Below are 15,868 nucleotides of genomic sequence, written 5' to 3'. Positions count from 1 at the left end.
AGTTATTACATTATGGTTTTATATGTTACCGATTTTTTTTAACTTGGAATAGTCTGATAATATATTCAGTGATTTGTATTTTGGACGTTCGATGTGCATCGAACTTGTTAAACAGGGGGGGGTGTGTGTGTTACGTGCGCATCTTAGTGTGAATGTGAAATGGTGCGATTGCGTGTTGAAATAAGGAAGAACCGAAATGAAGGGATATAAACAAGAAAGTGTTTGCAGTATTAATAACGATTAAAGTATTTATAAAACTGTGATTTGTCGTTTTCATGTCTAAAGAGTCTCATCCAATATGAAGACGTAACAAGGACACTTCGTCTTTGATAAAAATCTTCTGGAATAAGTAGAGTAGATATCCAACTGATCACCTAAAAACAGAATGGAAACCTCCCAGACAGTGTCTGTGGCACCTGGTTCGGTAGCTCAGGGTGTCATCCCTTCCCATCAACTTTCTTCAATATGTTCCAATAAACACTATTGCTAGTTAGTTCTTTTTTGTTGAACAAATACAGTGAGCTGATAACCTACTATTATTGATTTTTCTCAAATGTAAAATGTGTGTCAATTCTATTATAAAATCCCACTGTTTGACATTTATTATACATACATGATACATATATTACATATATTATTATTTATGACATTTATTAAAATGTTATTGCAAATTTTACAATGATATTTAATTAAAATTAGAAACAGACTTATAACATCACCTGAACAGGTTTCTTTTGTTAGACTTTAAGACAGAAGTGGTATAACGTTGTGCTTTGACATTTAAACTTAAACTACCATTTAGACATGTCTAGGCATATATCTAGAGATTTTAATATAATTATCTTTTCGATGTGTCTGCTTTTGTCAAGATATAATTTTTTCAACTAGGTTTCACCCGGCGCTACTGCTCCCAGATACGTACCTCTCCCCAACAATGTCATTTAATATATTGGAGTAGACAGGCTAAGAAATTTTAAAAAATAATAATTAGCCCACACAGGTAATCGGTTTCACATGCGAACAGCATAGTGCACTATTACCCACTAGTATACCTGATCAATATACCTGTAGGTTTAGAGTAGTTTAGACTATAGTTCTAGAATATCTATAGAATCTAGTCAATTATTGAGTCTAATTTAGATTGTTGCAAAACTACGCGCTATAAAAGTAGTTTTTTTTTTTTTTTTTTTCAACTAAAACGTTCGTATTTAAATCATGTTTAAAAAGAACATTTGAATCAGCATTCTATTCCATGAGTTAGTTAATAAATGAAAAATCTATTTTATAATTATCCATTGATACTTTTCCCATTGTGACCTTAGATGCAAATTTTTTTGTACCAATGTGTGAATTTATGAATGAAAAAGTCTGTGACCTTTTTAAAAGACTTACCTCCCCTGAAGTTTTTCATTGAAAAGTGGTGTATTTTTTTGAAAAACCTGCTTGTATGGATAAGTTTAAAAATTAGATGGTTCACTTTCGGAAAAGAAAAAAGTAGCTGTTGCATCTAATGTCCGATTTTCCTTTTCTCTTCTAGTTTCTGAGATCTAAACAGGACGGACAAACAGACAGGCCACACAAAACTAATAGCATCTTTTCCCCTTTCGGGGCCGCTAAAAAAAAAATTTACATTCACACAATTTGCATGTTTTCTTTACACATTGAATCATGTTACTGTAGAAAACATTTATTGCATTGCCTAATTCAACAACTGATCACACACACACACAGAGTAACATCCACACAAAGCAGATGACCTATAAAATAAACAAGCAGTGACTTTGAAGTTACTTGATATACATTTGTGTGCTCCAGTTGCAGACCATCACTGAGTTTGTTACATGTTGCTTTGATCACAAGTGCTGATGGTTTGTTTCATAAATTTCACACAATCCTTCAAAAATGAAAGATTATTACAGCATAGTCAAAACCTCCCAGAGGACAGCAGGGTTCAAACTCTGGCCATTGAGACAACAGTCCAAAGCAAATACCACATGATCAGGCAGCAATTCTTGCGTGCAGGTTGAGAAATACTGCAACATTTTTCTTGAAAATCTTATATCTTGGAAATTGCCAACTTTCGGCAAATTAAGTTTGGTGAATCACAAATCAGGCAGTAAGGATAGGAAGTTGAAATTTCTGTTGGTCATGTAAAACAAACAACTTGCTGTTGGTCACAAATATTCCAGACAGAGCTGTCCTAAAAAAAGCTGTAACTTGCTTTTATGTTTTACATTTATGTCTTGAAGAGCTGTGCAAGTCAAACTTACATTGTAACTTGTCTTGACAACAAAGTTTTCATTTTACAATAACAGACATTGTAAAGCATCAACCACTTCAAGAATAGCATGTATAGCATTGACAATTAAATTTTTCTTTTTACTGAATTTCCATAGAGTCAGACAATGATATATTGCTGTCCACTGCCTGGGAGAAAGGTATTTCTGTTGTATTCATAGTGTCTGATGAAATAAGTGTCCTGTCAATCTCATCCGTTACCTGACTGTCTTGAACTTGTTTGGAGGCAGGATAATAAACTTTGAACCCAAAGTCAGTTCGCAGGAAAGAACCCTATAATAAACAGAAATATTGTCATATTAAATAAAGTTATATTTGTTATAGTCAGAGCACAATATAAATATTTTAAAGATGTCTCATTTGAAAAAGAAGATGCATTTGTGGGGCATTTTTAAAAAAATAAAGATGGGAGCCTATATAAAACTTTGTGAATTTCTTTAAGAATCTAGCTCATTATTATCTGTAGCAAGGCAGAGTAAGGATATGCTCTAGAGTTTTAGCTTTAAAACACAGCATAGACAATGGCATTCAACACTGCCAGGCAGCTATATTGTCTTTTATACAATGTAACAAAGCAAATTCACACAAAAAAATTACTTACAGGATTAATCACAGTTGTTGCTACAGCAGTTGTGCTAAAAGGGTCAAATTTATCCGCAGTAACTATAACATCAGGAAGTGGATACAATCGCAGGCTGGAGTCGTATGCCCAGTACACTGGGCTAACATGAAGAGGCAGTGGACATAAATGTGCTTGGCTGATTATTGACTTGGCAAACTGCAGAAAAAATGGAAAAAAAATATACTAAAAAAAAAAAAACAACTATGTACAGGTAAACAAAAGATAAAAACTGAATTAGTCTTAAGAAGTTTGCTCTTACAAGATCAGACCTATATATTGCTTACTAACATGCATTGGTATATTTCCATCCTTTGGAAACCTGACACAGTTTCTGCAAAGCTTGGTCACAATATCTTCTCTAAATATGATGATTTCCTGTGTGCAGTACTGAATTCGACAAGGATTGGATGAGAAAATGGCAGAAGGAACTTTTTTTCTGAAAGCCTCTGTGATTGAATTGGGAATAGTTGGTCTGGAATAGAAAACAGTAAATAGAATTAGGGAAAAAAAACCCACTTCATTTATTGGCAAAAACTAACAACAAACAAATGTATAAGAAGTAACTAATACCTAGGTAGTATTGTAGAGTGGCCAGGATCATTTGGTCCAGGAACAAAAATAAGTTTACTTGAATCAATGATATTTTGGTACTGGGACAACATATTCCCTAAATCTCTAAAGCAATCTAAACAAAGTAAAGGAAAAAAAAAAAAAAAAAAAAAAAAAAAAAATAGAAAACAGTGTTTCGAAATGAAAAAAAAAAATGTAATAAATATATAAAGACTTGTAACTAAAAGCTGGGTTTTTGAACAATTTCAAATTTAGATATCAAATATGTGTTGCTCTGAGGCAAAGCCCATTTTTTCTACACTAAAACAAAAAAAAAAAAAACCCGCTCTATCATGCATCTAATCATCTATCCTAAATTACCTTTTAAATATGTAGATATAAAAAAATGTTCTTACCAGTTAAAATTTTGGCTTGACTCAGTACCTTAGGAGAAGATAAATAATTTCCACAAAAAATGAATGCTGTGGGTGGAAATTCTGAATAACCTTTGAATAAAATATTTAATTTGTCCATCACCTGTTTAATAAAAAGAAATAAAACAAAGTAAATAAAATAAAATATATAAAAATATTAAACAAGTTAGACCTTATCAGTCATACTATCATAAAATGAAGAGGAAAACATGAATTCCTAATAACTACAAAAATTATTTTTAGAAATTACCCTGCCATTATCTAACCAGACATCTGAAAGCAAAACAAACATGGCGTCTGTGTTTTCTGATTCTATCTGTGCTAAACGGTTAGAAGATTTTACTTGGATAGCTGAAGGTCCACCAAAAAAGTTGATATTTCCAAAATAAGACCTATACAGAGAAACATGAAATAAGTAACAGTAACGAATATTTATGAATGAGAGATTTCTTTTTAATATATTGTCTCATACATTTAGAAAAAAAAAAAAAAATGGTTTTCAGCTACTTTCTACTGATATTTATTAATTACTAAGTTAATCTATTTGATTTAATTTTTAAAGATTAAGAAAACTATAGAAAAAGAAAGCAAGAAAGTTAATAACATACTTCGAATTTTCCTATACAAAGCACAACATCTTTATTTGGAGAAAATCACTTATACTTTAGTTTAGAAAGAATTATAAACCCAGTTTCAATTTTCTATGTACTTATAGAACAAAGTCCCATAAAATATTTCTAATAAATTACTGCTTTTCTATACCGCTGAATCAACTAGCTCTAGTGAGTATTTGACATATTATTAAAAGTAAGGATATTTGGTCCTTAAACTAGCTAGGAAATCCTCTCTATTGTGTGATATATAACCTTTTTATTTTATACCATCCTCAACAGACCTCACTCTATCATCTTAATCCAATGCTCTGACAAAAAACAAATTATTTTATAAATGCACTGACAAAAAATTTCATTTAATAAAAATATAACCTTTGAAAAGTCTGATTTAGATGCTTCAGAATAAATAATTACACACCTTGTAGTATCTGCCTTTTCAGGTGGTGGTAGACCAAAAGCATCAACATAGAAAACACCATCTTCATAGTGACCTTCTGCTAAAACAAAGGAATTCTCTGTAAATAGTCCAGGTTGAAATTCCTAAAATAAGGTCAAGGTCATAATGTACACTGATACAAAGAATGTAAACTCAATAATAGAACTTATCTTTTATTTCTAACATTTTAATTATTTTAGAAAAATGGTTCAAAGAATATAAGCTTATAAACAATAAAACTAAAGGATACAGCATTAGATAAATCAAGCTGAACACATCCAGTAGGATCCTCTAAAAACCATTTCCCCTGAAAATCAAATCAAATAAGACTCTTAAGCATAAGATTTGGACATATCTAAATAATTTTATAAAAAAATTAGAAACAATTTATTATAATATATTTCACACCTACAAATACAAAAATACAAGGTTAATATCTAAATACAGGGGTGCCACCCATGAGACCAAGTAAACCCTGAAACCCGAATTTCCAAATTTTACAAACCCTGAAATCATAAACCCTAAACTTTACCAACCCTGAAACGTACGGCATATACAATTTAAGCACCAAAATTTTACGAAAGAAGAACAGTATTAAATTACTACCTAGATCTATATCATAATATGCCCCCCATGTTTTAAATATGTAATTAGTAAGCCTATAATTATAATAAATAGAGCTTGTGTGTATTTATTGATAAAGCTTGTAATACAAGTTAACAGGATTTAGTACAATTTTATATTAACAATGTTTGTACACCCCCTCCCCCCCCAAACACAGTTATTTTAAATGATGTTTCTCTCTTTAACATTTTTTCCCTCATTATTCATTTGAAGCAGCCTACTTTAAACTTTAATCAACATTGATCAAACTGATTCCATCAATGTACATGCATGGACCTGTAAATCTATTGTAACAAGATCAAATTGATTTGAGATTTAGTCCAGATTTACTCCAAAATGAACATTTAGATTTAGTTTCTAATATTTAAATGTAGACCTAGATGGCTAGAATGTGCTGGACTGCTTATACATAATTATAATTTATTTGTATAAATCAAGATCTATTGACCAATCGATCTATTTTTTCTAGCCTCTAAGTAGTCTAAGTCTTCAGGCGAACGCAAACTTACTAATTTAATTCTTCAATCATTTATTCTAGATCTAGTTCTGATCTAAAAACGATGTAAATATCCTAAATCTAGATCCTACTTATATAATACTCTAGACCAATATAGCTCTAGACTAGTCTAGACATAGGCTAAGGCCCTATGTCTATAAGGAACCTATACAAATATTAAAATATAAAACACGGAAAGAAAAAAAAAATAATTTCTCACGCGTGAATTTTTTTTCTTTCTATTTCTAGATCTAGGACTCAGACTAGGACTAGCCGCTAGGTACGCGAGTAGATCTAGACTATTCTAGACTATATCTTTACTAAATACAAGACTTTACAGTCTAGATCAGTTCTAGATTGATCAAAGAAATAGATCTAGACTCTAAATCGAGCCGATTCGAGGCGCGTTCCGTAGATCTAGAAATTCTCTATAGATCTAGAATGTTTACACTTTTTTGTCACTTAAAAAAAAAATACTGTACCGGTAAATAAAGCTTAGTGCGCATGCAAAGTGAAAGTCTCGCGAATCGCGAGATATGAGACGGGTCGATTTTGTTTAAAAATGGCGGCTCGCGCGATCGGAACTAACAAACTAAAATTAACGGGAGAAAATGACCAGAAATTTCGAAAAAATCTAAATCAACTAAAACCCTGGATTTTAACAAAATTGTAGAAGGCAAACCCGGAGGGGGAAAAATCGGACCCCTCAAAACCCGGATTTCCGGGTTATTCCGGAAAAGTGGCACCCCTGTCTAAATATTAAATATGATCATTTGAAAGCAGCTTACCTCTTTCAACTGAACCAACATCCCCAGGACAATAACATTGCCAACTTTTGTAGTACTTCCTACTAGGTACTCTACAGGTTTTAACTGAAATATTTCAAGGGACAAAAACTTCAGAGATTTTTTAAATCTTCAGGAATTTAATTTTTTTATACATTACACAAAGAGTATGCCACACTAAATAAACACACACACAATAAGAGTGAATAAATACCTGAAATTTGTTGCTATCTGTATTGACAGAGCCTAATGAAGGAGGTGTGAACAATGAATGGCGAAGAGTTCTCTAAATAGATTATACAAATATATGCAAATGAAAATAAAAATAATTTAGAAAACATTTTTTCCTTTTTTTTTTTTTTTAATTAGATTTACAAAGTATATTTTTGCTAAGAATGATTAAAAGCTGATTTGAACTACATTCTAGCTCACCTGATGTAATACAGTATAACGATCTCTAAACATTTCTCCTTTATCTGATGCTTCCCCGTGCAGTTTTGGTGTTTTTAATAGGGTGGACTCTCTTAGAATATCCATCAACATAAAGAACAAGAAACTGTGTTTTATGCATAACCAATCTCAATGAGTGAATCTAATTATGATACAATGACTAGTCAAAATCTCTTCTTTAAAGGGCATTATCAGAATCGAATAATTACAGAAAAAAAAAAAAACTTACGGTATGAACTTTTTCCTTTCCTTGGAATATTTAAATCTTGGAATGGAGAAGGCATCAATAACATTGAAGATAGACTCCCTTTGAATAAAACATTTTTTTTTAAAGAATTTGTGTGCATTCAGCTTAGCACAAAAGTAGTTATTCACAACTCATTAACTTATCTGTAAGGTGCGAAGCGTGGTAGAGAGGCCAAGTACGCTTGAACTTGGCTTGATATGAAGGGGGCTTGAGGTTCGACACCTGACTCGAGCAAAGTTGTGCTTACTGAGCGCCAAAAGGCAGCACGGAAAACCTACTTCCATATACCCCCTCCCCTCACTGGTCCACAAATGAGATTGGACCATAGCGCTCTGAGTATGCTATAAGCATGAAAGTAGCACTATATAAAAAGCCATAATTTAATTTAAGGTACTTTTAGGCTAGAAAATATTGAAATAAATTTTTTTACTTTTTTTTAAATCATTCCCAATTATTTCTCTTTTTTTTTTTTCGTTATTTCCTTATTCTTATTGCTCTACAGAGCACTACATTCTAAGCTTTACCCATTTTAATAATTTTGTTTCATTATTAACAATCTGTCAGTTAAACAGTACTAAATGCCTTAAGTTGCTAGTTTATTCTTTATCAAAGAATACAAACATGAATTGACTATCATTGTAACAAAACTTCCCAATTTGGTTGTATCTATACTTCAAATTATAACCAATCACAAAATTTGGTATTTTTGTTTCGTTTAATGAAATTTAAAACATTTTTCTTTCAAGACAACATTATATTTAGTCTTACTTGTCATCTTCTTGCTCAGCATTGCATTCTTGAACTGCAGCTTCACAAACTTCTTTACCAACCATAGCTGATGATACTGGGGGAAAAAAAAAAGATTATTAAATAATAACATGATTAAAAACGCAACATAGGAAGCCACAAAAACTCACAACTCACATATATATACTTTTTTCCTGTAATTTCGTAGTTATAAAAATATATTTTAAAGTATACATACCTTATTATAGTCATTTCACAAGTAGCAAGCTAAGAATAAGTATCTTAGTGTTGTCACAATAACTCTTTAAACTATATAAATATTGTGCAAAAAACATGTGCTTGCTTCCTAATGAAAATGATGATGCAAATAAAAATATTCCAACTTACAAGATTGTTTCTGGACAATGTCAATTATTTTATCTAGCCACTGTTCCCTTTCAGAAGAATCCACAGGCTCCAAGACATCTTGTAGATAAGAACTTGCTTCACTAAAAAAAAAATACTAGACTGGATGTTAATTATATTTATTATAAATAATTTTTTTGTTTATGAAATATATAGGAATATAGGTAATTTATATTTAAGGTATATATACTAGTTCTATGTAGTAAGAGGTATATACAACATTCTTTTAGTCTTTAAGCAGGTCAGTATTGCCACTAAGTAAGGCTGTGACTATGACTAAAAAGTAGAGTGACTAGTAACTCCTAGATCTAGACAACACAAGATGGGAGATGACCACAATCCACATGGTGACATGCCAAAGACGACCTTCTTTGATGAGCTTAAAGGAGGATGGCATAACAGAGGTAAACACTATTAGATCAACTCAGTCGACATTTCGCCCTTACTGGCATACAGGAAAGTAGAGTTCTAGCAGCAGATATACGGCCTCTGTAAGAGTAAGAGACAGTCAGTCACAGTTGGAGAGCTCACACAAAGGCTGTGGGACACAAAGAAAAGTCCTAATTGAGGACAGGTGCAGAAGGCTGCCTGGTCGTGTGGTTTGCGCGCTGGACTGTCATTCGGATTTATCGACGGTTCAAAACCTGCCCGCTCCCATCCCCGTCGTCCTGCGGGAGGTTTGGACTAGGAAGTAAACTATCTTCAACTCTGAAGGAACATCCGAAACATGTAAAACATTTTTTTTTTACAAAAAGAAAACTTAAATAGACAGCTGGCGGACAACAGCTTTTTCTGTATGTGATGCCGGAAAATATGCAGGTCACAGCTGTGTAGTCATGACATGTGATTGTGAACCACTGCACTCATCCTTAATCATCGAAATCTACTTTAAAATTAGTACTTATTAAATTAAAAAATTAAATTCTTTTTCTATTGACTAGATACTTCGATTTTCCGGTCGCGCAAGATTTTTTTTGGTTACCGGAACCGGTAGTATTCGTGCGGCAGTATTTAAGCCGAAAGCAGTGGTGATTTCGTTCCAGTCTGGTTTTGTCTTCAAAATCAGACACAAAAGGATAATCGAAGCCCTTTGTTTGTTCAAGGATCGGATATCAGTGAATTCTTTGGATTTATTACAGTGCTTTTCTATCGTCTTCATGGAGTTCCAGCGTGTTGAGCATAGGGGTAAGTTGACCATCCATAGTTTTTTTATTATTTTGAAAAGCATAGTTATTTAAGTCAATCCATGTACCTTAATATCTAATCTAACTATTTTTGTTCATATTATCGCAATAAGTGTTACACTTTTTTAGTAAAAAGTGACCCAGTGCATCAAGTATCTTGGCTAGAAAACGAAACTAGCCGCCATTACTAACCGGAAATGATAGATTCAATGGTTATCAATGGCTGCATAGCTTTTTTGTTAGATCGATTTTTTTTAAATCCATCATCTAGAACAGATTTATTTAATCATCCGTGATTTTGAATGTTATTTTTTAAACTTTTAGAATGATTTTAACCTAGTTCAATTGATATTTTTCGTTTTTAGTTAAATTTAAGTGATAATTCTTGCAATAGCTGGTAATATAATTGCGATAATTATAAAACAATTTTTATACACAATTTTAAGTGATAGTTACCATAATAATCACTACTAATTATGTTATAAACAAGTTATAAACAAAATAAAACACAAATCAATTGAAATATCATTTTATTTCAATGAAAATAAATTTTCAGATATTAATCTATAGATCTACTTAAATCTACTATATTCTCTATATGATTTAGGATAATTGTAGAAATTTATTTTAAAGTAAAGGCTTGGCTGGACTTGGACTTATCATTGACTTATGAAGTTGAGCCTTCTATTTTACATTAAATGTCTTATTAAACTGCATTTTATTAAAATTGTACATATGTGTAATTTTGTTTGAAACATTTTTTTTTCACAATTAAATAAAACTAACTTTTTTTTTGTTACATTTTCCCCAGATAATGTGGGCGTGGCAGGCCTTGATGTCGATGTTGTTGACAATAAGTTTCAAAGGCTGGCTGCCTGGTCGTGCGGTTTGCACGCTGGACTGTCGTTCGGACTTATCGATGGTCCCGGGTTCAAACCCTGCCCGCTCCCATCCCCCGTCGTCCTGCGGGAGGTTTGGACTAGGAAGTAATTATCTTCAACTCTGAAGGAACATCCGAAATAAGTAAAACATTTTACAAGGCATATGACTGATGTGAAGAACTTTTGCAGGAAGATTACCCGCAGCTGGCACCTAGTTGCACCCTACTTGGATAAAAAAATTTCTATCGATGCTGCTGGCAAAAAGACACCTATCCAAGTCCTAAGACAGCACTGAACGACCTAGTATGGTGAAGAAGTTGCGACCTGAAGGTGATGTTGAGGCTACTGAAAGGCCAGGTAACACAGAACAACACTGTGCTTGTTGTTGCAGAAAAGCGGTTAGTCTTTTAAGGTAATAACTTTTACATTTTCTTTTGTAAATTTATTTTTATAGTTTCAAAACAATTCCTTTTTAGGTGTCTCAACCCTTTTGACATTTATTATATTTATTAACAGGGCTTTTTGGCAAGATGTTGACTGGACCGTGGATGACACTAATCTACAAAATGAAAGATGAAACATTTTAAAGATACCATTTATGCAGCTATTATATTTATTCTCTTGTTTTCTAGATCTCTCATGTGAAGGTCTGCATTGACAAACTAAAGCCACTAAAGGCCATTGTGGATTCTCCAGAGAATCTCCTTTCAATACTAACTGATTGCTTTGGCCAGACTCTGGATACTGAAGATCTCGTTCTGAAAACCCTGAGAAATGTGACTGTTGATGAAGTATTTATCGAGATCACTAAAGAACTTGCTGAAGGTTTTTGTAAGGTGCTACAGAGACAGTACTTCAATTGATAATTTCCAACAACAAACAAATCCATTATGTGCTTACCCATCAAATAGTTAGATATATTTTATTTTAATGGAACATGTTGCATATCTGGGATGTTATTTATTTAATGTGAAAAATATAATTTCACAATACAGATGATAATTGTGCTATGAACCATTTATATTAAGTCTTGATAATTTTACCTTTTCAGCAAGCCTACATTGGTATGCATTAAAAGTATTTATTCTATTTCAGCAAAACAGATAGGGTACACCCAAACAATGTTCATCTTCAAACAATCATGCATGATCCTCGCAAGCTTTGGATACTGACGTACATTTGCAAACGCACTCAGACTGATGACATCAAGAAATCTATATTTGTTATTTACATTATATGTAAATTTAAATACTCTTTTTTTTTTTTAATTTGTTTTAATTTTGTAAATCTTGTATAATTATCTCAAAAGTCTAGATTAAAATGTTACAGCTCTCAAAGTATGAAATAGAAATTTTTGTTTTTATTTTTGTGTTGTTTTTCCAACATGCTATTCATCCAAAGTTTATTATAAGTATCAGCAAAAAGTTGTTCATTTCAGTTAAAAGCCTAAAAAGTAATTTATGGCTAAAAAAGTTGCAACATTTTAAGTGTCAACATAATGAAAACTTCTGTCTCAAATTATAATAAAATAAACAAATAACACATAATCATGCATGCATTCCTGTAGAAAACTTCCTTTAAATTTCTCAATTAATTAAAAATTTATAACCAACATAAATTTTGGTTGTTATAACCATAAGTGTCAACATAATATTTTGTCGAAAAAAACTCAAACTTGTCATTCCACATTTATCAAAAATCAAATTTTCAAAAAAATTCTTATCTCAGTGTTAAAATAGAATAAACAAATAACACATAATCATGCATTTCTGTTCAAAATTTCATTTAAATATCTCAATTGGTTAAAGAGTTATGACCAACATAAATTTTGGTCGTTTTTTAAATTGTCGTTCCACGTTAACAAAAAATTTTTTTTTTTCTTAAACATCTTACTCAGCGTTATAACAGAATAAATAAATAACACATATTCATGCATTTCTGTTCAAAATTTCATTTGCATATCTCTATTGGTTAAAAAGTTATAACCATTTAAGTGTCAACATTTTTTTTTTTTGTCTTTTTCGAAATGTCGACCCACATTTAAGAAATTAAAAAAAAAAGTTTCAACTTCTATCTCAGAATTATAAAGAAGAAATAGATAACACATAAACATGCATTTCTGTTGAAAATTTCATTCAATTATCTCTATTGGTTTAAAAGTTATGACCATTTATGTGTGAATATCTATTCTGTTTCTGTCGTTTTTCAACACCTACCCCTACATCAAGGGCGTAACACAAAAAAGTGTTAATAGATATCCCAGATTTAAAATTGTCATAATTATCAGAACATAATTGCGCATTTCTATGGAAAATTTTATTACATTATCTTTAAGCGTTAAAAAGTTATAGCAATTTAAATGTATAAGCTCCTCCTTTCGGTCACAATTTTTTGGGTATTTTAATAGGCTAATTTTCCGACACTAAAATGGTCATAACTTATGTTCTAATTAACCTAGAAGCATAAATGAGGTATCAATGAACTCCATTCAAAAAGATCTATCTAACTATACTAGTTTCATTTAGATTCATTTAAGTTGAAATTTTTATCAAAGTACCTACTATTGACTATTTTAATTATTATTTAATAATAATAATATCTATTTATATACCTTCTTAATGTAAGACCATGCATTTTAAATGCAGATATTATGCTTTTCTTTAGTTGCGTTGCCATTATTTTAATTTTTATGTGTGACACAGTGTGTAATAAATCTAGATCTAGATCTAGTCTAGATCTAATTATTATGATTCTTCGGTTGTCTTTAGAGTTTAGTAGAGTTTAGTAGGCGCCAAATTTTTATATGAAAAGCAGTCATAGTAATCGATAATAGATATAGATCTAGAACTAGAATCTAGATCTAATAGTGAAAAAAAAAAACTAGATCTAGATCTTATATTATAATCTAGATCTACCTCTAGACTTAGATCTAAATCTAATAGGCAGAGTATATTAGCAAAAAAATATTGAAAAAAATAAGTACACAAATAATAAAAAATCTAGCATTATCTAGAGAGTTTAGATCTAGATAAGATAATTTATACAATAATTTGTATCTTTCAATTCATAAGTTTTTATACTACTGGTTGTCAAGGTTACCAAGTAAGCTGCTTATCGAAGACCTAGTTCGTATGTTGACAGTTTAATTAGATTTAAGATCTAGATTAGATTTTGTCCTAGACCAGAAACAAAAATGTCTCATCAAAGTTGTGAAGAAATTCAACTGGGAGAAGCACGAGAGACATGGTGTGCAGTAGAGAGAATGAAAGAGGAAGACTGGTGTCGTAAACAAAGAGCCCATATTCCCAGGTACCAGGAGGAAATGAAAAGTGATATCTTCGGTTTCTGTGTCACTTCTACGCAGTTTGAAGATCGCTGTACTTTTGAACCACCTAAAGCTAGGCGAAGAGAAATGAAACATTACCCCAAAATACATAGTATGTTCCATGCTCTATTTTTTCTTATATAAAAACATATCAGTTTGATAGAAACAAATCTATTATTAGTATTATTTACTATTATCTATTAGCCTAAGAAGGCCACGTTCTTCAATATCATCTCTGTATCAATATCACTATTCCAGAGCTAGTTGTCTACCAAGTAGAAGTCTACCTTTGCAGGACTTTAAAAAAAAAAAAAAGATTTTTGCAAAGCTGTGTTGGATCTTTTCATGTTTACATTAGCTTTATAACTTACACGAAGCTTGACAAGTTTGGAAATGTCCGACTATAATTATAACTTTACACACACCTTTTGTTATATATTTAGTGCATAAAATAATGAGAAACTGTATAATATTAATGTTCACTGCGATCCCTAAATTCACACTCCCATGAAAATTTGTGTAAATGCGTATTATTATTTCCTAATCTTATTTATAGTGCAAATATTTGATGGACCATAAGCTGCAGGATTACTTTGTCAATTTAATACACATATTAATCCAAGGTTCATAAAATCAATATTTGGAGATTTAATCATTGATGATGTAGAGCCATGAATATTTGTATAAAAAGCCTAATCATCCATCTAATTGATGAACATGCTATGTCTTAACATCTCAAACATTTGTGGTATTTAGGTGATACTTCAGCTTTAGAAAGGGACACTGAAAATATAAAGAAAAGTCAAAAGTAGCAGTACAGGTAGTTGAATTTAAGCAACATAGCTATGCTGTGGTATGACGAAGGCAGGCATATAATAGAAGAATGAAACATTTTTTAATGATGAAGATGTAGACAAATATTTAAAAACACCAAAGAGCAATAGTAAGAAGAATTTGTGAGAAAAAAAAGTTGGAAACACTAAAGTCAAATAGACATGAGAGAAGGGGTTGCACAAGGCATGAACATGACAGCTCAAGTTGCAAAGAATAGGTTGAAAGAGGAATTATACATGAGAAAAGAGACTGTGAGTTAATCACAAAAAAGTTGTACCCATAAATATAAGCTAATTACTGTGATTAGATGCTTTAAGCAACTTATGGAGGAGATTGAAGCTTATGACTTGCCATAAGAAGTACAAGACCCTTTATTACATTAACCAATAATTAATTAAACATAAAGAAACAACCTAACAGTACAATATTAATTGTTCTTAAATGCTATTAACAATTACAAAATGATTGCTAAAAATTATTTTTTTTATATATTCACAGATCAATCACAGCTGAAGATTTGAATCAATTCTTCTAATGAGCCAGGAAAAACTTAAAAGAAGAGAGTTTTATTGCTTTGAACCTAATTTCATATTTAAACATGTAATTATATATCTCAACAGTATTAAAAATAGAAAGTCAGTATTAAGTTTATTTATTTTTCATATTACATTTCAGTACCGTATTTTATGAAATGTTTTGTGTACTATACAACCTTATGATTATGTATAAAACTTTTTTATAACAGATTTTATTGATCATTTTGTGTCTGAGAAAAGACTAAAATAAAGCAGAAAATAAAAGTGCAGCATTTAAAAAACTTCAATTTGTTAACTTAAAAAAAAAACATTTTGGAATGTCATTTGTGTGTTTGTTTTTATTTAAAAAGGGAGAGGGGAATTGAAAATTTGCAATATATATATATATATATATATATATA

At 31.2% G+C, this 15,868-nt stretch overlaps 1 protein-coding gene and 2 long non-coding RNA genes across 6 annotated transcripts; 2 read left to right on the top strand and 1 right to left on the bottom strand.

Annotated features, from left to right (window-relative positions):
• Positions 1-211: 211 nt before the first annotated feature.
• LOC106056840 (DNA polymerase epsilon subunit 2-like) lies at positions 212-13,591 on the bottom strand. Of its 2 annotated transcripts, none has more exons than XM_056023965.1 (15): positions 13,384-13,591; positions 8,690-8,790; positions 8,324-8,399; positions 7,538-7,615; positions 7,291-7,414; positions 7,073-7,144; positions 6,862-6,945; positions 5,204-5,260; positions 4,936-5,057; positions 4,154-4,295; positions 3,886-4,006; positions 3,491-3,605; positions 3,209-3,392; positions 2,900-3,076; positions 212-2,571 (listed from the first exon to the last, which is right to left on the bottom strand). In XM_056023965.1, the coding sequence occupies exons 1-15, from the start codon at positions 13,446-13,448 to the stop codon at positions 2,380-2,382; spliced, it is 1,710 nt and encodes a 569-aa protein (XP_055879940.1). In that variant the 5' UTR covers positions 13,449-13,591; the 3' UTR covers positions 212-2,379. The 2 variants fall into 2 exon arrangements, with proteins under 2 accessions (XP_055879940.1, XP_013069164.1); XM_013213710.2 differs by having other exon boundaries at positions 7,291-7,381; positions 13,384-13,590.
• Positions 9,649-12,109, top strand: LOC129925178 (uncharacterized). 3 transcript variants are annotated; one of them, XR_008776954.1, is made up of 3 exons: positions 9,649-10,288; positions 10,703-11,184; positions 11,289-12,109. It is a non-coding gene; the product is annotated as an uncharacterized LOC129925178 (long non-coding RNA). The 3 variants fall into 3 exon arrangements; XR_008776955.1 differs by having other exon boundaries at positions 9,844-9,892; XR_008776953.1 differs by having other exon boundaries at positions 9,649-11,184.
• Positions 13,592-13,612: 21 nt separating the features above from the next.
• LOC106056883 (uncharacterized) lies at positions 13,613-15,748 on the top strand. Its single transcript, XR_001215773.2, has 2 exons — positions 13,613-14,209; positions 15,430-15,748. It is a non-coding gene; the product is annotated as an uncharacterized LOC106056883 (long non-coding RNA).
• The last annotated feature ends 120 nt before the right edge of the window (positions 15,749-15,868 follow it).

Source organism: Biomphalaria glabrata, chromosome 3 (assembly GCF_947242115.1).
Source record: "Biomphalaria glabrata chromosome 3, xgBioGlab47.1, whole genome shotgun sequence".
NCBI classification, from domain to species: Eukaryota; Metazoa; Mollusca; class Gastropoda; family Planorbidae; genus Biomphalaria; species Biomphalaria glabrata.
This window is presented reverse-complemented; position numbering and strand designations above follow the sequence as displayed.

What these genes read in the sequence shown, in the direction of transcription:
- LOC106056840 (XM_056023965.1), bottom strand. Translation starts at nt 13,448, where the DNA reads ATGGCAACGCAACTAAAGAAAAGCATAATATCTGCATTTAAAATGCAT. An exon ending in CAGATAGCAACAAATTTCAG is followed by an intron (nt 6,946 to 7,072) that starts GTATTTATTCAC and finishes GAAATATTTCAG; the next exon opens with TTAAAACCTGTAGAGTACCT. An exon ending in CACTCTACAATACTACCTAG is followed by an intron (nt 3,393 to 3,490) that starts GTATTAGTTACT and finishes TTTCTATTCCAG; the next exon opens with ACCAACTATTCCCAATTCAA.